The sequence below is a fragment of the Carettochelys insculpta genome, chromosome 1 (assembly GCF_033958435.1).
Source record: "Carettochelys insculpta isolate YL-2023 chromosome 1, ASM3395843v1, whole genome shotgun sequence".
In the NCBI taxonomy this organism is placed as follows: domain Eukaryota; kingdom Metazoa; phylum Chordata; order Testudines; family Carettochelyidae; genus Carettochelys; species Carettochelys insculpta.
Window position 1 is genome coordinate 308,035,734 of NC_134137.1, and position 23,570 is coordinate 308,059,303.

At 39.8% G+C, this 23,570-nt stretch overlaps 1 protein-coding gene across 7 annotated transcripts in view; it reads left to right on the forward strand.

Annotated features, from left to right (window-relative positions):
* Positions 1-20,362, forward strand: part of KCNC2 (potassium voltage-gated channel subfamily C member 2) — a 181,744-nt gene extending 161,382 nt beyond the window's left edge. The window contains exons 2-4 of one of the 7 annotated variants that reach the window (XM_074984026.1): positions 5,395-6,322; positions 8,995-9,162; positions 20,081-20,362. In XM_074984026.1, coding sequence (XP_074840127.1) covers positions 5,395-6,322; positions 8,995-9,162; positions 20,081-20,190 — 1,206 coding nt within the window. In that variant the 3' untranslated portion in view covers positions 20,191-20,362. Of the gene's footprint in view, positions 1-5,394; positions 6,329-8,994; positions 9,163-18,128; positions 18,266-18,963; positions 19,026-20,080 lie in introns of those variants that run through there. The other 6 variants (XM_074984029.1, XM_074984028.1, XM_074984025.1 and 3 more) reach the window with 6 other exon arrangements.
* The last annotated feature ends 3,208 nt before the right edge of the window (positions 20,363-23,570 follow it).

Here is a 23,570-nt window from a genome sequence, read left to right on the forward strand (position 1 = left end):
CGCTTCCCTGCCTGGCTGCTGGGCTGTGAGCCCTGGCTCCCCTTGGGGGAGGTCCCCTGGGGGCGCTGGTGGGGCTGCCGGGCGGCCATCGCGTCGGGTGGGGGTGTGGGTGGCTGAGGAGGAGCGTGCAGGCTAGCTGCATGTTACTGCTGCTGCCTGCATGCTCTCTCAGCTTCCTGCACAGGAAGGGAGGGGGAAGGGACCTTTAAGGGGCCGCTCCACGTGGCCACCATCGAGCTCAGGGGCTGGAGAGAGTGTCTCTCAATCCCTCAGCTGATGGCCGCCATGGAGGACCCCGCAATTTCGATGTTGCGGGACGTGCAATGACTACATGTTCCCTACTTCGACGTTGAACGTTGAAGTAGGGTGCTATTCCCATCCCCGCATGGGGTTAGCGGCTTTGACGTCTCGCCGCCTAACATCGATGTTAGCTTCAAAATAGCACCCAACACGTGTAGCCGTGACGGGCGCTATTTCGAAGTTGGTGCCGCTACTTCGAAGTAGCGTGCACGTGTAGACGCGGCTAAGGAGATCCAATATGGCCAAGTATCTTCATTGCACATCTGGGGAGAGTGATGGACAAGATCAAGGAAGAGGTAGAAGGGATGTCTGTGCACGGGAAAAGAATTAACAACTTGAGGTTCGTGGATGATACAGTTATCACTGAAGAAGATGAGGAGAAGATAGTGAAAAGGGTGCAGGTGTTAAACGAAGAAGGGAAGCGGTACGGACTGATAATGAACATTGATAAAACAAAAACAATGGTATTTGGAGATAAGGAAATAGGAAGGAAGATCAATGTCGATGGTATTGAACTAGAAAATATAGAGAAGTTCACATATCTGGGGAGCAACATAACGTATGATCTAGACTGTATGAAGGAAATAGCGGCTACAATAGCAAAAGCAAGAGTGAGTTGGAAGGTGATGGATAAGATCTGGAAAAGCAAAGCAATTAGCTTAAGAAAGAAGCTGAGCATCTTGAAAATGTGTGTATTCAGCAGCATGTTGTATGGATGCGATACATGGGTGATAACGAAAGATTCAAAAAGAAGAATATTGTCCTTTGAAAGGAGGTGTTATAGAAAGATTCTGAGAATAGGATGGATGCAGAAGGTCACCAATGAGGAATTATATAGAAAGATACAGCCAAAAGAGAACTTGCTGCAGAAGGTTATAAAATGGAAGCTACAACTATTTGGGCATATTTGCAGAATGAACGACGAACGAAAAATCAAGACCCTGGTATTCAGCATAATGGACTGTTTGAATAGGGGAGGCAGACCCCACAGAGAATGTATAGATTATATAGTAGACTGGTGCAGAGCTAGCCTGCAGAAGCGAAGCCACTCCACACTGGACAGGGAAAGATGGAAGGAAATAGTGAGAGAGGCATCAAACACCAACAGGTGCTGGGCCCACAGTTATTGATGATGATGATGATCATCATCATCTCAGTTTTGCCTTGGTTCATCCTTGGCCAGTTTTCATTCTGGTTACATTTCATATAAAAGGAATCACAGGGTTGGAAGAGACGTCAGGAGGTCATTAAGTTCAACCAACTACTGAAAGCAGGACCAATGCCAACTAAATCATCCCAGCCAGGGCTTTGAAAATAGTTCTGGTGGGATTTGAAGCCACAACCTTTGAATAGCTGGCCTTGCTCACACTAAAAAGCCCAACACACTTTCTATTGCTAACACAGGAGTTCTGTGGCGCAATAAACAAAAAGGATTTTGAACCCCAACCTCCCACCTGCTATGCACACACCCAACCAGTCAGTTATACAGTGCTGTTTAAAAAAAAAAAGAAATAACATAGGCCAGTGGGTGAAAGCAAAGCAAGGGAGGCCAGAAACTCCCCCGGCAAACTCCCAGAGACGAACAACTGAGTGTCAACCATGGAGAAGAATAGCTGTGTGTCAGCCATGCCTTGCTACCCTTCAGTCTGTGTTATCTCACCAGCTGTCTCATGGGTTTCACCTGAAACTGAAAAATATGGAGAAGATTGTGCCTGTGGGCCTCCACAGATGAGGGCTTTGGAGATTGCTCATACGGTTCCTCTGATTTCAATCTGAGAAGGAGGACTCAAGCTAATTCTTTTTCTCAGCCTACTGTGTTTATCTGTATGGCTGTGTCTACACGTGCCCCAAACTTCGAAATGGCCATGCAAATGGCCATTTCGAAGTTTACTAATGAAGCGCTGAAATGCATATTCAGTGCTTCATTAGCATGCGGGCGGCAGCCGCGCTTCGAAATTGACGCTCCTTGCCGCCGCGCGGCGCGTCCAGACGGGGCTCCTTTTCGAAAGGACGCCGCCTACTTCGAAGTCCCCTTATTCCCATGAGCTCATGGGGGTGGATTGTGGGCTGGGGCTCATGGGATTGTGGGATTGTGGGCTCATGAGCTCATGGGAATAAGGGGACTTCGAAGTAGGCGGCGTCCTTTCGAAAAGGAGCCCCGTCTGGACGCGCTGCGCGGCGGCAAGGAGCGTCAATTTCGAAGCGCGGCTGCCGCCCGCATGCTAATGAAGCACTGAATATGCGTTTCAGCGCTTCATTAGTAAACTTCGAAATGGCCATTTGCATGGCCATTTCGAAGTTTGGGGCACGTGTAGACACAGCCTATGTGTGATATGTCTGTTCTTTGCTACAGTTCTAACTAATTTGCCTAGTATTGAAGTTAGGAGTTGCCAGGATCTCTTCTGGAGCCTTTCACAAAAAAGCTATCCTCCAGTCTTCTATGACAGAGTCTGATTTAAGTGATGGGTGACATACCACAGTTAATAGTTCTGCAATTTCATGTGTGCATTCCTTCAGAACTCTTCAGTGAATGCCACCTAGTTCTCATGAACATGGGCACTGGCCATGGCCCACAATCCACCCCCAGCCCTTTTCTGCTTCTTGCTGGTGCTCTGCCCCTGTGGCCAAGGCCCAGGCTGGGGCTTGTGGTGGACAGGGGCTCTGAACAACTAGAGCTTACACCACCCATCCACCCTGCGCTCCAAGGCTTCGGCAAATCATGTCACCTGCTCACCAACCTGATGCATGGACTGGAGGTGCTTGGATGGCCTGAGGTGAGGCCCAGGGACTTTGACAGAGGAAGGGACAGGGCATTAGGCAGAAGGAGCAAGTTGGGTCAGGGGCTAGCCTGTGGTTCACCCGCTACCCATGCTGATGACCATTTAATTTGTCCGTTTATTCCAATACCTCTTGTACAGATACCTGAATTTGAGATTGTTCTTCAGATTTATCACATAAAAAGCATGGCTCAGATAAGGGACTCCCCTTCCATCCTCTGCAGTGAAGACTGATGCAAAGAATTCAATTAGCTTCTCCACAATGGCTTTGTGTTCCCTGAGTGTTCCTTTAGATTTTGATCACCCAGTAACCCCACTGATCTGGTTGGCAGGCTTTCTGCATCTGATGCACTTAAAAATGTTTTGCTGTCAGTTTTTGTATCTTGAGGTAGTTGCTCTTCAAGTTCTTTCTTGGTCTGCCTAATTAAACTTGTATTTTTGACTTCCTAGAGCTTATCCTCCTTTCCGTTTTACTCAATGTATTCAACTCCAAATACTTTAAAAATGTATTTTTGCCTCCAACTGCCTCTTTTACTCAGTTGTTTAGCCATGCTGGCATTTTTTGTTTTTCTTAATGTTTTTTTTTAAATTTAGAATATACATTTAGTTTGAGCTTCTATGTTGTTTTAAATTATTCTCCATGAAGTTTACAGGTCTTTAATCCTTGTGACAATAAGATATAAATACAAATGTAGGTATGCTTCAGAACAAAATGCAAGCTGATGTTTTCTTCAGATGAATATAAACTATTATAAGAGCTTGATCACCATCTATTCATCCCTCTTTTTGTTTTCAAGTGGATAGCAAGCATAATTTCTTTTTGAGGATACTAATTTATCCTGGGCATTTGAAATTAACAGAAATGTACACATTTAAAAGTGGAACCTGAAACAAAATGCACAGCCCCCACACACTTTAAAATAATGTTAAGGTAAAGTCAAACACTGTCAGTTTGCGCCCCCCCCCAACACCTTGTCAATATGTATTGCAATGCCATTTTTAATTACATGACCACATAATATTTTTTCCACAGGACCACTTTCCCTAACTCCACTGGCTCGTAATTTGAGCTGAGTCTCTTCCATAGTCCCCATTTTCATGCCTCAACTTCCCTTCCCAGTTTTTCCACCCTGCTCCCAGTCTTAAACTGCTTGCCCAGTCAATCCCAGTGTCCCCCACACTTCACTTCCCCTTCCAATTTTCTTGTTCCAAACTACTCCCTCAGTTCCCTTTCCCCTATTACTCCCTTGGATTCACCTCATGGCTTGGGAACCAAAAGAGGGGGATTTTGAAAGTACAGGAGAAAAAGCTTCTGTGATCTTGGCTTCTGGTGCCTGGAGCCAGAGTAGCCCACAAAAGCCAGGAGGAGCAACTACAGGAACAACCCTGCTCAAGCACTGCAAACTGAGGCTGGAGCATACTCAGCACACGTGGAACGTTTGGAAAATTTAGCTGCCAAATACTAACAAATCTTACTGAACCTGTGAGAACTGGGATTGGACCTGCTATCTTCTGTTTGTCTGGCTGACTCTCTGACATCCTAGTACTCTCAGGCCTGACCTCAGGGCCTATAGCCTAGTACTTGCCTGGCTTGAGCAACCTTTGCTTACCCATTCTTTCCCCAGCAATGCTCTGTCCATGGCACCCAGCTCTAGCAGGTAGCTAGGTCCCTCTCCCTCCAGGGCTGGAGCAAGTGTCTTCAGTCTGGTCAGCTATCTCCTTTATACAACTCTCCTGGGCTCTGATTGGCTGCCACAATCCTTGCCCCTGATTGGCTGCCAAAACAGCCCTTTCCCAAGGTTGTTCTTCAACCTTCCAAATCAGTGCGGGGCAACTGCCCCATCACAGACTTATTCAGAGGATATAGCCAATATACTTACCAACATGTATGAATTTTTTGAACCACAGTCTCACATCCGAATAGGATCAGCTCAGCCTCTCATACTTCTTTCAGAGATTGAGAACTGTGGAGAGAAGTTATCTTTTATAGTATACCCCAAAAACTGGAATCATGCCTGCTGAGTTGGACATTAAAAATCCAATATCACTTTTTGTATGAATTATGGTTACCCTGATGCCTTGGTGAACGGTTTTCCCACCACCATATTTTTGTTCATCATGCAGTGCAAGGGTTATGTGCCATTCTTCATATCAGGGATTGTTTCTGTTTAATATTTTATGTGTATTAGTCTGTGAATCAGTTTGGGAACCTTTGTGATTAATTTTGCTATACAGCGTAAAATGTATGACTGATGATGATTATTAATGGAAAGTACTTTATGTCTCTGATTTCCTTTTTCTTTCTTTTTCTTGGCAGTTCATTGCATTTGCCTCCTTATTCTTCATCTTAGTTTCAATCACAACCTTTTGCTTGGAAACCCATGAGGCTTTCAATACTATTATAAACAAAACTGAACATGTCATCAATGGAACAGAGACAGTTCTACAGTATGAAATTGAGACAGATCCTGCTCTGACATATGTGGAAGGAGTCTGCGTGGTGTGGTTTACATTTGAATTTTTAGTCCGTGTTATTTTTTCACCCAATAAACTTGAATTCATCAAAAACCTCTTGAATATCATTGACTTTGTGGCCATCCTACCCTTCTACCTAGAGGTGGGCCTTAGTGGGCTGTCCTCCAAAGCTGCTAAGGATGTGCTTGGTTTCCTCAGGGTGGTGAGATTTGTGAGAATCCTGCGCATCTTCAAGCTCACCCGGCACTTTGTAGGCCTCAGAGTACTGGGCCACACGCTCCGGGCTAGCACCAATGAGTTTTTGCTGCTGATAATATTCCTGGCACTAGGCGTTTTGATATTTGCCACCATGATCTACTATGCTGAACGAGTAGGGGCCCAGCCCAATGACCCATCTGCTAGTGAGCACACACAGTTCAAAAATATCCCCATTGGTTTCTGGTGGGCTGTGGTCACCATGACTACCCTTGGGTATGGGGACATGTGTCCTCGGACTTGGTCAGGCATGTTAGTGGGTGCTCTGTGTGCTCTTGCTGGTGTTCTGACCATAGCCATGCCCGTGCCTGTCATAGTTAACAATTTTGGAATGTACTACTCCTTGGCAATGGCAAAGCAGAAACTTCCAAGAAAGAGGAAGAAGCACATCCCTCCTGCTCCTCAGGCGAGCTCCCCTACCTTTTGCAAGACAGATCTGAATATTGGCTGCAATAGCACACAGGGGGATGTCTGCCTGGGTAAAGACAACCGGCTGATGGAACACAACAGATCAGGTAGGACAGAATATCAAATGCATGTCTTCTAAATACTTTATAGACCAGTATGTTTGGTAGGTGTCAGAAAGCATTAAATCTTTCTACAACGAGAAGATGTAGTTCCTTCCCCTCTCCCATCACTCCAGTGTTTTCCGTGTGTCAGCCTGGTAGAGGGCAAAATAGTTACAATGACATTCCCAGGTCTGTGCATTGCTGGTCTATACAGTTTGCTTGTTGTGTTGTGAATGCGTTTCTGCTGATTTCATCGACCATTTATTTTGCCTGTTGTTTGTTTCATTGTATTGATGTTCTTTTGTTTTCCTGCATGATTGTGATTAGTGACAACTACTGTGTTCCACACCATTGAACTCCGTGCTGTTCTGCGTGGTGTTTGTCTCTTGTGTCAGCTTTGCCTATGGTGTGTTATGTAAAATGGCACTAAGTGGCATATTATGTAAGATGCAATAAATGAGGGAGTTATTCAAAAGAAACAGGTGCTTTACCTTGTAAAGGCCAGCACTCAGCAGGAGAAATAATAAAGAAACCTTGCCTCTAGATTTCAGATATCTTTCCATCCAGTAATCCAGTTCCTTGGCTTGAAGTACTTCCCACATCTGTGTTTTATGGGACATTACATTTCCCATCCCTGTTACTCTGACAATGGGAGAGAAAAAATTGAAAATAGCAATCATTTAGCACCACTCTAGATATCATTTCCCAGCACATGCTGAATATCTCTTTGAGTTAATTAGCCTTTACTTAAATTACAATGGATTTGCAATCATAAGTAGGACTGGTCAGAAAGCAAGAGTTTCATTTGACATACAATTTTCAGCCCTAACCACCATTTTCAACCCTAACCACTGGGAAAAAGAGAGAGAGGGAGCAATTGACTTTGTAGCCTGGTGGTCAATGCACTCAAATGGCATGTGGGAGACTTAGCTTAAAGTTTCTGATCCAAAATAGACAGAGCAGGGACTTGAACCCCGATTGACTGTTCCCTATTTGAGGGGAGTAACTACATGGCTATTGCATATTGTGGAGTTGGGCTCTTTCCAGAAATTTTGTCATGGACATTAGACACCTTCCATATGAAAATTTGGTTGAAACAAAGTTTCTGAAAAAAATTATTTTTCAATGAATCCACATTTTCTGGAAGAAAAAATAAAATGATCAGAGAACTCCTGAAAAATTCTAGTCACAAGACATTGATCTATTAACTTTTATGCTGAACACAATTGTATTGCAAAGCTTAAGTATAAATTGTTAGGCATCTTTTTTTTGAAGTCAGTAACAATAATAATGAAAAAACATGCCTTTGAGTGCTACTGTAGCTGAACTTCGCTCTTCAGAGGGAAGAAGCTGAGAATTGTGACTGTGAGAAATATCTTAATTCTGTTCTGACACTGTACCACTGCTTAGTCTTACGTTAAAAGAAGATCAGTTAAAGAGAGAGCTCTCTCTCCTTGAGAGAGCACTCAGGGAGAGCTTTCAAGCAAAGGTAACTTGTTTTTGAAAAAATCTAAAGCTATTAAAAAAGGGAGAAAAATTTTGGATGATTGTGGGCTGTGGGTGGAATACAGCTAGTTTTGCAGTGCTTGACTGATACACATTCTCAGACAGCATCTTCAAAGTGTTAATGACAACAGCTTTTCTATGTCATCAAGTCCTGTTAAAGGCATTCCGTAAAGGAGGAGGCTCTGTGTGACAGAGCAAATAGATAGTTCTAGTGAGTCTGCAGATTTATTTATTTATAAGGTGTTATAATCCTTGAGACTAAAGGAAAAAAAAGTACTTGAAATCTTAAGGTGATCTCCTTCTGTTTTTCTTTCTCTGATAGTGCCACCATTTGTGCTCCTTATTCTAACTTCATTTCTTATGTAGTTATTGCGTTCATTGTGTATAACTTCCAGGTAAAATAATACCACTTGTGGCCCCAATTCAGGAAAGCATTTAAATAACTGGTTACATGCTTTCCTTACTAGGAATGGCTTCTTGAACTGGGTCCTGAAATACTATATACTCATTGCTTATCAAAAGGGTCTTTTGGGAAAATGAAAGCAGGCGATGTAGAAATTCCATTTGCATGATGAATTTTAACTACACTGACTGGACTGTATTTGCCCTCAGGTATATATGATTAAATTTTACTCTAATTGAAATTAATGTTAATTGTGCATTTCAGGGTAGGCTTTGGCTTTAAACATTTATCATTTAATTCCTATGTTAAAAGTTCTTTTAAAAAAAACTAATTTAGAGAAAAAGGATCAACATGACTTAATTTCTAATAAAGAAGTTAACCCAAGGAGAGAAACACAATATTAAAACAATTGAGCCAGACTACTGTTGGAAAGATTAGAGTCTGTAAAGGCATGTAATTCAGTAGAATGGCCTTTTATCTGATGGCATTTTATTTTATATTAACCTGGCCAAACATCAAGCGATATCTCAAATATGACTGGGATATTCAAAAGATAATTTGTTCTTGAATAAAACATTTACTTTTGCCCTTTTGTTGCATTTGTAGTGACTAATGATGAATTGCATTCTTTTTCTTTATTCTTATCATGACATTATTACTGTCTTTTGTATTTGAGTGATGGGACTATTTGGCATTCGACATAAGCTCTTTGTGATGTCTCATTTCCTCATTCATTATTGTCTGTAAATGGGCATGGTGCTTTAACCAGTGTTATCAGGTGAAGACAGTGCAGGAACTGAGCAGCCACACTCCCCTGGGGAAAGGCACCCACCAATCAGACGTTCTAGTACCAGAGACAAAAACAGAAGAGGGGGAACATGTTTCCTACTGACAACAGGTGATTACACGTGTGCTACTGATGGAGGGATCAGGAAAGGTATGGACTTCTTTCATTAGATCCTAAAAGGTCACTCAGCAATGTACTTGTGAAAAGCAAGCTTCAAGTTAAATAAGATGTGAACAACTGCTCTTTTAGGGAAGAGCGTATTCAGTTCAATGAGCTTTTTTCTTCTTTTTCTTGGTTTATCCTTTTATTTTCTGGCCCTTCCGTCTAGAAAAGATTCTTTATTTTCCTTCTTCCTCTCCTCAAATGCACTTTGTGCTATATCTGACAGTCATTCTTCTTGTGTTTTCATTTGTCTTTACCCTACAAAAAAGACTACAATCAACTAAACCCTCCTAAAATGCAAATTAATTTTCCAGTAACAATAGTTTGCATTTAACGCTTTCTTTTTAAAAAGTCTACATTAACGATATCAATTGGCAGATTGAACAAGCCCAAACATTTTTCTACTGAGCACAGTAAAACCTGTTAAATAGCATTCTACCCAGCCATTTTGTATGGTATTTGAATTGAAAGCCAAGTTTACGATGTCCCAAGGCAGTTTATCAGTACAGCAACATCACAAAATGCTGGCAAGTCATTTAGAAATTGAATGGTCTCCACCAGCCAGAATGATGGTGCAGTGCCGTTAGGGTCTGATACTGCAAGGTGCTAATCATCTCCCTAGAAGAAACTGAACATGCTCAAGTCTGATTGTTCTGCATTTTACAGGCTCATGGCAGGAACTTTCAAAAGTGTTCAGCATTGGCCTAGCTCTCCTTCCATTTAATTCAGAAGGAGTGGACTTAAGCCAACATTGATCATTGCTGAAAATCTTACCCTTAGACCATGCTACAATTCTCACAGAAGTCAATTTGATTCTTTGAAGCATCAGAGGGCCATGTTAGTTTGCATCCGCAAAAACACTCACATGTCCTGTGTCACCTTATAGACTAACAGATATAGGCTGTCTCTACACTTGCCCCCAACTTCGAAGGGGGCATGTTAATCAGGGCCATGGGAGATTATTAGTTACATGCTGCGGTGAATATGCAGCACTTCTTGAGGCTAATTTTCTCCTGCGGCAACTTCGAAGCTTTAAACTTCGAAGTGCTGGAATGCATGTAGCTGGGGCACTTCGAAGCGCCTGTGCTACTTTGAAGTCCTCTTACTCCTCAAAATTACTTTGAAGCACTTCATTAGTAATCTTCTGTGGCCCTGATAACCATGCCCCCTTTGAAGTTGGGGGCAACTGTAGACACAGTCATATTGGCACATAAGCTGACAAAGTGGGTCTTTGCCCACTAAAGCTCAAGCTCCAACATATCTATTAGTCTATAAGGTAACACAGGACTTCTCGTTGTTGATTCTTTCTATACGCTTCAGTAGAAACTGGTTTTGGCCCTTATTGAATTGCAGCTATGTGATGGTTTTCAATAACTAAATAGGATGCAGATCTGTATATTTTCTGTAACTTAGGCATGTTTTTGTGGCAAGTTTTCCACCATCTCTTTCCCCAATAAACATCTCTGTCCCAACTTCTTGTTTTATACAACCACCTGAAAATAAGAGTTTAGTTGTAACCAGGCCTGGCCCAAGAGTTTTTGCTATCCTAGGTGAACTGTGATTTTAGTGCCATCCTACCACATTCAATATAGAGAAGAATGAGAAGTCTAAAATGAAATTTTACCTTTATTTACTAAGCTTTCAAAATGAAGAATGTGTATAATACACTTTAATTAATCCTAGCACAATTACACTGCATAGGGTAAACTGCCAACTAGCTGACACTAAAATTTTAACCATTTGCATTGTACACTATGTTTCTGGTCAGGGCCGTAACCAGTACTTGCGATTATCTTTTTACAATCTTGTTAAAACCCCCTACCAAATTTTTCAAGTCCAACACAATACAAATTCTTCATGGGCCTGGCATCTTTGGCATCGCAGCTTGTAAAGTGGCAGAACAGCTGTTGTGAGTCCCTGATCATTAAGCGGCAAACATTGACTCAACTGTATGACTGGGCGAAGTGCCAAACCCCACCCTCAGGGAGCAGACTCCATCCCCAGGCAGCAAATCCTGGCGATGCTCTTTTGAAGACTTGCCATGACATGTTAAATATATTTCCATGCAGAGCCATGCTCTACAACGTTAAATAAATTACTCCGTTTAGGGCATGGCAATGATGCACTGTTTTATAAGTACAATATTTGACACTTGGTTTATAAGAGATAGCAAATTAATATTTTTAAATTGAGAAAAAAAGTTACATTGGTGCCCTTAAAGTCTAGCACCCTAGGCATCCTCCTAGTTGACCCAGATGATTGGGCCAGCCCTGGTTCTAATTTCTGTTTCTCATTCTACTAGCTGCAGTGGTTCACTTTTATAAAAAAAAAATGTAAGATCTGTATGCAGAAATGTCAATGTGCACAGCTACATTTCTGTGCATAACTACTGTAACTGGAGAAGAATATGACTATCAATAAATGCATGGTTGTAACACGACTATTGCAATAATATCATAGGTGAGTGTAGGTGATCAAGTATATAAATAGTTTTTACTCACAGATTCTAGGTCCTTACCCATTGAGTGGTAGAATCTGTAATGTGAACTAGGTATTTATAATTCTGAAAGAAATTTCAATTTAGGGCCCATTCTAGTGAGGTACTGAGGAACTCTTGCAAAGAGCTCATTACCCTTAACTCCTAATTATTCTGCTTCTAGCAAAATTAGGTGTATGATTTCAATTAGACATTTCAGTGTAGCAACATGACGCTGGTTATTGTTTACTTGGTGAAAACAGGAACTAGAACAGATCAGAAAAAAATTCCCTGAAATAAAAGACTAATGAAAATTCTTTAATCATAATTTTTCATCTGAAAAAATTGGGGTTTTCTGTTTCAAGCTGATGCCAACAAAAATTGCTTTGATACAGCATAAAATATTTGATTGTAATTTTTGAAACAAAAACCTGAAAGAAACCTTTTAAATTAAAAGTTGATATAAAATGTTTTAAAATTTCCCCAAGAAATCTGAATTATGTTATTGAAATTGACATTTTCCCATTGAAATTATTTGGTTCCAATGAAATTATGTTCTTTGGTGGCAATATTCTGTCTGAAAATGTTTGACTCTCTAGCCACAAGCAAAACACTTTGACCATTGGCAATAAAGTTGAGTACAGATTGTTACTTCATAATCTGCAAGTACCTGCACAATGTCATCAAGACAATTTGAATATCTTAAATTTGATTCACACATCAAATGCCATAGTTTTGTATTTTTTTGAGTCTGAATGCTCTTCCTTTCATTTCAGATGCTCATTGACTTACTTAGGTTTTGGATTGAACTTTTATTCCCTGCTTTCATGCATCCTGTGTATTTTTCCCCAATCTTCAGACCTCATTCTTTTGATTTTGGCATCTTTGACTTTCCCTACGTGTCAGCTCTCCTTTCTTTTGCCATTAAAAAGGGAAAAGAAAACATAATAGGAAAAGAAAACATAATAGAATATTATCTTTCTAAGTCAGGTACAAGACATCACCGAATTTCTTTTCAATGTCTCACATTGCCATGTGGTCATGAGCGTGTTTCCAAGTGATTTGGACAAATATGAATACTTTTTTTGAACTCAAGTTTAGATTTTTGTAATCTGTAATCTGTACAAATACCAGTAGAAGCTCTGAAAATGAACTTGAAATGAGCTTGAAATTTTAGATTATAACCTTGCTTTTAGCAAATGTTCTCAGAGCAGCAATCATGAAAATTTGAGAATGGGAGAAATATTATTTATTAATTTATTATATATTATTTGTGTCCAATGTGGTTGAAAATGTGCTAGGCCCTGTACAAACACAAAAGAGAAACAATTTCTACCCTATCAAAACAGAAAGCAGTCAAGTAGCACTTTAAAGACTAGCAAAGTAGTTTATTAGGTGAGCTTTCGTGGGACAGACCCACTTCTTCAGACCATTGCCAGACATTTCTACCTTGCATTTTGGACAGTCCTAGCATGTAACAAAAAATCTTCCTAAAACTGCATCACTTTCCTAAATGTGATATAAATGTAAATGACCAGATGACAGAGAGTCACCAAAATTATATTATCTCTAAAATAAACAAAACAAAAAACTAGTCAAGTAGCACTTTAAAGACTAACAAAATAGTTTATTAGGCGATGAGATTTTGTGGGACAGACCCACTTCTTCAGATCGATAGCCTTGCCAGAACAGGCTCAATATATAAAGCACAGCTGGGGGTGAGGGGCGTGGAAGTAAGTGCTAGGTCAAACATCAAAGTATGTAAAAGAGTCCTCCTAATGGGTCAGGTAATTGCTGTCCCTGTTCAAACCATGTGTTAATGTGTCACATTTGAATGTGAATGTTGGTTTTGAACATTTACTCTGTAGATGGTTGTTAGTCTCTTTACTGGAGAACACAAATGTTTAGCTCTATAACAGAATGGCCCACTCCATTAAAGAGCTGGCAGACAGGTGTGTGTATTTGGAGATTTTTGCGTGCTCTATGTTAATTCATTCTTTGGCAAAGAGTGTTTGCAGTCTGCCCTATATACAAAGTGGGGGCTTTGTTGGCACATGATGGCATATGACGTTACTTGAGGAACAGGGGAATGTGTCCATGATTCTGTAATTATTGTGGTTAGGTCCAGTGATTGTATTTCCGGAATAGATATGTGGACAAAGTTGGCAATGGGGCTTGTTGCGAGGAAAAGTCTCAGGATTAGTGTTATTGTGATCTAGCCTGTGGTTGCTAGTGAGAACCCTTATACGATTAGGAGGTTGTCTATAGGAGAAAACAGGCCTGTCATCTAGGGCCTTCTGGAGTGTGGCATCGTGATGTAAGGTTTTAGGTCTTTAATAATGCGTTGCAGTGGTTTAAGTTGGGGGCTGTGGGTAGTAAGGAGTGGTGTTCTATTATTGGTTTTTGTGGGCCTATCTTGGAGTAGTTGGTTTTTGGGTATTCATCTGGCCCTGTCTATTTTTTTTTTTTCACTTCCGGTGGTAATTAAGGTTTATGAATGTTTAGCAGAGATCTTGTAGTTTTCGGTCTTTGTCCGTAGGATTGGAGCAGATGTGATTTTGTCTCAGGCTTGATTGTAAATGATGGATTGTGTGGTGTGTGCAGAATGGAATTCAGAAGCATGTAGGTCAGTGAAGTGGTCAGTAGGTTTCTGCTAGAGACTGGTATTGATCTGTCAATCAGTGATTTGTACTGGTGTGTCCAGAAAATGGATCTCTCATGTGAAGTGGTCAAGGCTGAAGTTGATAGTGGGGTGCAGATTGTTAAAGTCTCAGTGGAATTCTTCTAGAGTCTCCTTACCATGGGTTTAAATGATAAAAATGTCATCTATTTATCATAAGTAAAGAAGGGGCAATAGAGGATGAGAGCTGAGAAATAGTTGTTTCAAGTCAGCAATAAACATATTAGCATATTGTGGGGCCATGTGGGTGCCCATGTCAGTACCACTAATCTGGGGGTATAAATTGTCCCCAAATCAGAAATAATTGTGGGTGAGAACACCAAACTGGCTGTAATAACATCAGGGATGGTAATCCATCTTCATGTGGAATATTAGTGTAGAGAGCCTTTACATCGATGGTGGCAAGGATGGTATTGTCAGGAAGTTTTCTGATGTTTTGTAATGTCCTCAGGTAGTCAGGGGTGTCTCAGAGACAGCTGGGGGTGTTGGTGTCATAGGGTTTGAGGAGGGAGTGGACATAGCTGGATTGTCTGGTAGGAAGGGTGCGAATACCCAAGGTTTCCAAGTTTGTGGATTTTAGGAACTAATTGAATAATCCAGGTTGGGGCTCAGATGGTGTGTCTAAGTGAATAAGATCCTGAGTAAAAACAGGTAGCTCCTTAATTAGATGGTGTAGTTTCTTTTGGAACTCTTAAGTGGGATCAGAGGAGAGAGGTTTGTAAAATGTGGTGTTGGAGAGCTGTCTGACTGCCTCCTGTTCATAGTCTGACTTATTCATGATGACAACAGCACGCCCTTTATCAGCTGATTTGATTATAATGTCTGGGTTATTTTTGAGACTCTGGACCGCATAGCATTCAGCATAGGTGAGATTGTGTCTCATTTCATGTTTGCGTGTAATGTCAGTCTGTGCACAGTTGCGGAAGCACTGAATATATAAATCCAGACTGTTGCGATAACTGTTGTGTGGAGGGGGGTCCACATAGAGTTCTTCTTTTGGTGGTGGTGCCGGGGCAGGGCAGGAGGCGGGTTTGGGTGAGTCAGACTGATGTTCATAGGTGTGTTGGAAGAATTGCTTTAGATGAAGGTAGTGAAAGAAGGCTTCGAGGTCACCACAAAATTGTATTAAATTTGTGGAGGAAGTGGGGCAAAAACAAAGACCCCGGGAAAAGAGAGACTCTTCTGCTGGGTTGAGTTTGTAGCTGGAAAGGTTAACAATATTGTCTGGTGAGATGTGGTTGTTGTAGTTGTTGTATCCTGAGGTATAAAGTAATTTAGATAGTTTATTTCCCTTTTTTTTGTAGGGAGTGGAAGTGTGTTTTATAGATTTCTTGTCTAGTATAGGTAAAATATCGTTCTGTAGGATCTTGTGTGGGTGCCTGAATATTGATGAGAGTTTAAAGTTCAGAGAGTTCATTCTTAATCTTCTCTTGTTTATTGTAAATGATTGTGATCAAGTGGTTCCTCAGTTTCTTAGAGAGTGTGTGGCATAGATTCTCACTGTAGTCAGTGTAGTACGTCGATTGCAATGGGTTTTTCACTGTTCGTCCCTTGGGTATTATGTCCATCTTCTTGCATTTTTTTGCATGTTTGCATTCTTTGCATCAAACCACTGCAATGCATCGTTAAAGACCTACAGTCTATCCTAAATCATGATGCCACACTCCAGAAGGCCCTAGGTGATGGGCCTGTTCTCTCCTATAGACAACCTCCTAACCATATGAGGATTCTCAGTAGCAACCATAGGCTAGACCACAACAGTACTAATCCTGGAATTTTTCCTTGCAACAAGCCCTGTTGCTAACTTTGTCCACATATCTATTCTGGAGATACGATCACTAGATCTAACCACATGGATTACAGAATCATGGGCACATTCCCCTGTTCCTCAGGTAATGTCATATGCCATCATGTACCAACAAAACCCGAACACTTTGTATATAGGGTAGACTGCAAACGCTCTTTGACATAGAACAGACATCAAAAATCTCCAAATATACAAACCTGTCAGTCAACACTTAAATGGAGTGGGCTATTTTCTTAAAGACCTGAGAGTTTGTGTTCTGCAGACAAGAAACTTTAACAACTGTCTACAGAGTGAAGGTTCAGAACTAACATTCATATTCAAATTTGACACATTAACGTGTGGCTTGAACAGGGACAGCAATTACCTGACCCATTATAAGGACTTTTTTACATACATTGATGTTTGACCTAACACTTACTTCCACACCCCTCACCCCCGGCTCTCTGCTCTTCTAGCTGATTTGCCAACAATGATAACAATTTTTCTGATTTGTCAACCTTGATAACAATTTTTGGACCTCTGTGATTTTGATATCGAGTCTGTTCTGGTAAGGCTATAGATCTGAAGAAGTGGGTCTGTCTCACGAAAGCGCATCACTTAATAAGTTATTTTGTTAGTCTTTAAAGTGCTACTGGACTGCTTTTTTGTTTTGATAGAATATAGACTAACACAACTGTCTGTCTGTTACTATATGAAAGGAAAAAGTCATCTGTATTTTCTTCTTCACATTCAATGTTCTTCAGCAAGAATCTCATGATTGCATTCCATAAATCTTCCATGTAACTGACCCAGTTTTGCAAACCTGTTAGATATCTGCTTAGCGTGTAGTCAGTAGTATCTCTCAGGGAGGACTATTTGAGCTTATTGTTACCTTGCTCATAAGTATCTGCAGGTTTAGGGCTTTCATGCTTTCGTATAAAGCAAGAAATTAAAGTAGAATGTGGGAGGAAAGCTCCTGAAGCATTTGCACTTTGTGATAACATCCAAGAGGTGATCTCTGAGTGCTTCTCATAACTCATTGCTTCATGGGTAGAATCATTCAGGTTTTATTGTGTAATGTTAGTAATGTGGACTCCCTCACTCTGAGTTCTAAGACAGTGAGACATTAAAGCAATGCTTTTTCAGTACTTTAAGAACCTCAACTAAATTCAGACAAATCTATACGTAGCATAAAGTGGGTAGATTGAACTGACAGGACACATGAACAGAAAAGTTTGCAAGTTTCCATCAAAATTGTGAGAGTTTTTAGATATGACTATCCCATTTCATAATTAACTCCTTTATCACTTTAGGTTTATGAGAAACTGTATTGTGTGCTTCATTATAATCCATTAAATAAGGACTTTAAACTTTGTGATTTAGGTTTGCAAATGAGAAATTGTAAACATGCTAACACAGCTATCTTGTTGTACATTTATATTAGATGCAAAGTCTGAGCCTTAACATTTCTGGAGATAGTGTCTTTACAATTATGTCATTTATTCTCTAGATAAATAACTATCAAATTACTTTATATAACTACATAATTTTCTGTATTTTAAGGAAAATCTGTTCATATCAGGAATTGGGAGTAACACAGATTATAGCTTTCTAACACTTTTCTCAATCTGTTGTTCTTTTAATGACCCAAGTATATTACCCAGATGATTCAATCTTCAGCAATCGGTTAACAATACCCTATGAATGACCAAATGATTACTTGTTCTCCACTCATTTGAACCCTACTAAAATCAATGGAGTTGTACTGAAAAGTATGTAGTTCCTATTATTTGTGATGGCTTTGTTTAATCTCATTGGACAGGACAGCTATGTTAAGATCCCTTTTTTCTTTTTTGGTTTTCTCTTGTGTGTCAGCATTGAGCTCTTTGCAGGCAAAGTTCCTTTGAACCCAGAATTGCACATTTGATTACATTGCATTGTACTGTTTGTCTTTGTCTTTTTTTTTTTTTTTGGCTGAATTCAACTGATGTCTGTGCATTTTCTCATAAAAGGATACGAAAAATCCCGAAGCTTAAACAACATAGCTGGCTTGGCAGGCAATGCTCTGAGACTCTCTCCAGTAACATCACCCTACAGCTCACCTTGTCCTCTGAGACGTTCTCGATCTCCCATCCCATCTATCTTGTAAAGCAGATGACATCAATCGGCTACATAGCATTAATTCAAATACTGTTTACCACATAATGGAAATAAATGTAGCATTAACTGTAGGATCCATAAATACAGTATAAATTCTGCATGGTACAAATGTCAATAGTAAGAAATGTCACTTGGGTAGCTGAAGATTCTCATCTTGGCTTTTAAGATTGTCTAAAATAGCGCTTCTCCTCTAATCTACTATATTGTCCTACTTTACCATGGCAATAAAAGGACAGCTAGTAGACTCCATTGGCCAGTATATTAAATACATAAGTGTATTTTCAGGGAGATATATTTAAAACAGTGTGCTTCCAAAAGATAATCACTCCATTGGACCTTCATTATTTGTGACTCTTACCCATCCTGAAGATGTCTGGAATCTTGTCTTTGTTAAACACAATGTGATATGGGTCTGATCATTTGCATGGACCATCCTGTCTCCATCACCTGACAACAGCGTTGCCGATTACTGGGACCACAGATGGCGTAGGATGTGTGTTCTTGCATTGTACCATCCTGCTGAAATGGAAGCACTGATGAAATGGTCTGTATGTTGGATTGTTTTTTGTTTAACCATTTTAATTTAAAAAAATACTTGTTTTTAAATGGTTTTATTTCTTGATTAACTTACTTTGGTACTAGATTGATGTATCAGAGTTCTGAATATCTCCGGTTGTTTGCACACAGATAACTGCAAAGAGGTTGTCATTACTGGTTACACGCAAGCTGAGGCCAGATCTCTTTCTTAATGGCTTGGGGAAGGCACAAAACATGAAAGAAAGGTAAAGACCATCCAGGCTTGCAATTTTAAGCTAGCAAGTGCTGCTTGGTACTGTAGTCATTTTTCCACACCAGGGTTCTTCAACATTTTCAGAGGCAGAGTGCTATGTAAAAGCAAGAAGATGATTGCTTTTATCTGTACAAATACAGGAGGGTAGTAGTTCGCAAAAGGGGTTTGACCAGTCTGAATTATGCTTCATGAGCTTCATACATGTCTTCAGTCAGTGTTTTTTTGAGGAGCTTTGTCCTATATGTTGTTTTGTCTGTCTGTTTTGCTACATGTCTGCCGTATTCTTCATCTGTCTCCATAAAGCACAGAGGAACCTTCAAAATACCCCCATCTTTTAAGATTTAACTGTTGAGTACATTTTCTTCTTTTCCCATTTTTGGTACAGACTGTATAGTTCAAGTGTAAGTTAATATTCTTTAACTTAACTATGTGGGAACTTTGAAGATCTTTGAAACATGGGATGTAGCAATGAATTTGCCATTCTAACTGTGGGGTCTACTGCATCTGCATCAATCCCACCACCTAGCAACTGACATTCATTATTGTATTCAAAGTGTACCCCCCTCCAGTGACTTTTTCTTTCAATTTAAAATGTGAGTACCTGTTTATGCAATAGCCCAAATGCAATATACTAGCAGATTTGATATTTTGGGCTGGTGAGGATAAAACACCCAACAACATAGTCTTAGGGGACAAAACAGCTCAACCAAGTTTTAAGAGATCCTTAAGATTGTTGAATAATCCCTGACTCTCATATTTTTTTTGGTTAGGAAGAGAAATAACTTTTATCGTTGACCATGTAACATGTCCTTCTGTATATAGTCTAGCCCTAAAGCATGATCTGCATGTCAGACTTCTTGTACAATAATGTATTTATCAAAGTATACATTTCTGATATTTAGAGATGTACATTGATTTAGTTTTGGTAAAACATTGCCAATAGAAATAATTGCAAATAGCTTTTTAGCAATGGAATTAATATAATATCTGGTGCTGCTGTTATATTGACTACAGTGTTGTACAGAATTTATCATGGATTTTTGACTGCTGAAAAAGGGACAATGGAATTTAGCCATACCAAGGACTGTACTGGAAAGAGACTACTGCTGCTGAATGGGCCATGATAAACAACTTGTGCATTGACCAAGGCCTTGAGCCACCACATGGGAAGTAAAGATTGTGATGAAGATGAAAGACTGCTTTCTAGTGCTGCTGCCAGTCACTGTTGATGAGTCAACTGTAAATACAATGTGTGTCCATGGAATATCAACTTTTGCCATCAGTGTCACAAGAAGTTGAATTCAAAGTCACCGGATCTCAGATTCCATGCAAAGTCCCACATCACTCTCTCTCTGTATATTCTTCCTGGTTCCTGCAGTATGGTCATGCTGTGGTTCATGCAAAGGCATGCACTTATAATGATAGTGATGTAAGCTACACCTGTCTTCACTTTCCTCATAACAGAGGTTTTTGGTTTTTTTTTGCAAAGGTCATAACCATGGACAGAGTGGGTTTTGCTAGCATTCCTTGCTTTCCCAGTTTGCCATAGCTATATTTTAATGAATTCTAATGCCCATGCTAATTTTTCACTTTGATAAGAGAAATGTGACTACAGACAAACATCACAGACTTGGTTCACAGTACACAGTCTTTTTCATTGTTACCTCAGACTATAAGTATTATCAGAAATACAATTCTGGCAGCAAGAGTATTTGGGGTTTTTTATTCAAATGGTCACAGAAGCACCATCAGTAAAATATAAAATATGTATTAAAATTATATCCTAAAGTGTATATTTTGCATAAGAGAGAGATTCTTTGATCAATTATTTTTTGTGAGTTTTGTGGTAAATTGATCTAGTCTATTCTATGTCTATGATGCATTGTAGTTGGTACCATCTGTTAATTATGTTCTCCCCATCCTATATAATGAGAATTTCTCCAGAATCTGTTTGCCACCCTGGTATCCTGAATGTAGGGACTATCCTAGTTGTGAAACTCTGTATTGTGGAACTTTGTGAACATGTCAAGGTGCATGCACAATCCTGGTGGAAACTGATAGAAATGTAACTAACTGAAATGGAGAATAAAAGGCAGATGATATGGGGAGGAGCTTGGAATGTGGCTCATGTGCTTTCTTTAGGTTAATGGCCTTTGGCCATTCTTACAATACACATCATTCCCCCAGACCAGTCTCGTGGAGCACAAACAAGAAGCTCATTCAACAGACTTGTGAGGACTGGGTTTGAATCAGTCTAGAAATCTTCCTCTGGGAATCTTGTTTTCTTCGTATTATTTCCTGATCCCACGACTTTTGTGGAAATAGTCACTAGGCTAGTTAAATAATAAACCATTGTGTGTCCTGGAACGCAGTGACGCTGAAAGAATTTAGGGATCTTGGAACGTACCCTGCTGAACCTCAGCTTCTGGTGCCATGCTGTAGCTATGAGAGCAAATGTGATCTTTGGACATAAAATCAGGGGAAAGTCAAGTAGGAGCAGAGAGCTGGTACTAACCCTCTGTGCTGTACCGGAGTGTCCTGTCCTGGAATATTTTGCTCAGATCTGGTATGCAACGTGAAAGAGATGTTGAAAAAAATAGAACGGTTTTTGGGAGGATCTGCAAGATTGATTCAATGTCTAGAAATTTGTCGTATGGTAGGAGATTTAAGAAGCTCAATCTATGTCGTTTTTCCAAAGGCTAAGAGGTAACTTGGTCTTAATCAAAGAGTACCCACACAGAGATTTTTTTGATAGCAGTGGTCTGGTCATATGAGCAGAAAAAGGCATAGCTGGAGGCTGAAGCTAGTCAAATTCAGCAAAACAAAGTGCAAGATTTTAAGGGAAAACATAATTAATCATCAAAACAATTTACTTGGGGATGTGGGTTCTTCATTGCTTCAAGTCTTGGAAGAATGGATGTCTTTTTAAAAGCTGTAGCTCAAACAGAAATGGCTGGGTGAAGTTCTGTGATGTGTTATGCAGGGAGTCGGAGTGAATGACCATAACCATGCATTTGGACCGTAAAAGTTGTGCCAGTGATTTCCAGTCTTTTTACCCCGATCACCCCTCTCCAACCACTCATAGACCCCCCATCAAAACCCATTCTAGCTTCTATGTATACTTCATTAAATGAAAAAGGAAACCACAACATAGGTTTTCAGACAGCAATTAATACAATTTTGGAAGATATTTAATCTAAAAATAATTGATTGCAACTTTGCAATTTATTTGAAGCTTATTTTACATGATAATTTTTATTTATCTTTTTTTTTTTCATGGACACGCTGTAATACTCTCATGGACCCCAGGTTGTGAACCACTGATCTATGCTATTCTGAGTACCTTTCTCTGTATTTTGATAAGGTTAGCTCAGCATCAGGATAACTGTCTAACTTTAACTAATAATGATATTGCAATTGAAATATTGTGGTACCACAAGTACAATATGCAAGTTGTGATTCAAATTCTTAAGGATCACACAGTAAAAAACTTAATAGAACGCAGTATGCAATGGAGGTTTTTCTGTATGTGAAAAGGATTATTGCTTGAAAAGGTGGTATTAAGACCTTCAGGAGGAGAAATGGTGTAAATGAGTAGGGACTGCAGTGTTGGCACCATGGAAAATGGCTACTTAAAAAGAAAAGTAGAGAAGGGGAATCAATTTGACATGAACATAATCAGCACCATATTTTAATATAAAGATATGAATTAAAAAGTCATGAATGAATTAAACTATCTGAAAAGGAGAGCCATTCATTTTTCATTGAAGTAAATCATGCAGAAAGTCAGATACAGGAAATGAGAATGAAAAACTATACTAGAAAGAGAAAATGAATATATTAATAATCCTTATTATCAGTCAGTGATATGAATGAATCCATAATAGATATCTTGAAGACTAACAGAGCTAGAAGAAATTCTGAAATAGGAGAGGTTACTATTAAGTGAAAGTTATCAAAATGTTAGCATTATTCTGCAATCCCTTCTTTTGACTTTCTAATCATTTTTAAAAACTTTCAATCTGGGAACAGACTAGTTATTTGAAACTCAGCAGCAGCAGCAGCAACCATGGGCTCAGCGCCCGTGTGTGTCCGATGCCCCCCTTGCTATTTCCTTCCATCTTTCCCTGTGCAGTGCGGAGTGGCTTAGTTTGGTGCTGAGCTAATCTACAGAATCTATTATATCATCTACCCATTCCCCGTGGGCTTTGCCTCTCCTATTCAAACCATTGATTATGCCGAATACCAGGCTCTTGACTTTTCATTTGTCGTTCATTCTGCAGATATCCCCCAAGAGCTGTAATTTAGCTATTTTCTTTTAAATCAGAGATAACATATGACTGAATAATACTGAAAACTTAGCGTATGCTTTTCTGCTTTGCATTTGTGTTCATTATATTTTGATGAATATTTCCTTCTTTGTTAACGTTCCAAGCATTTTTCTTTTCAGTGATTAAAAGTTTAAAACAGTGGTGTCCTTTTGCTCATGGAAATAGCAGTAAAT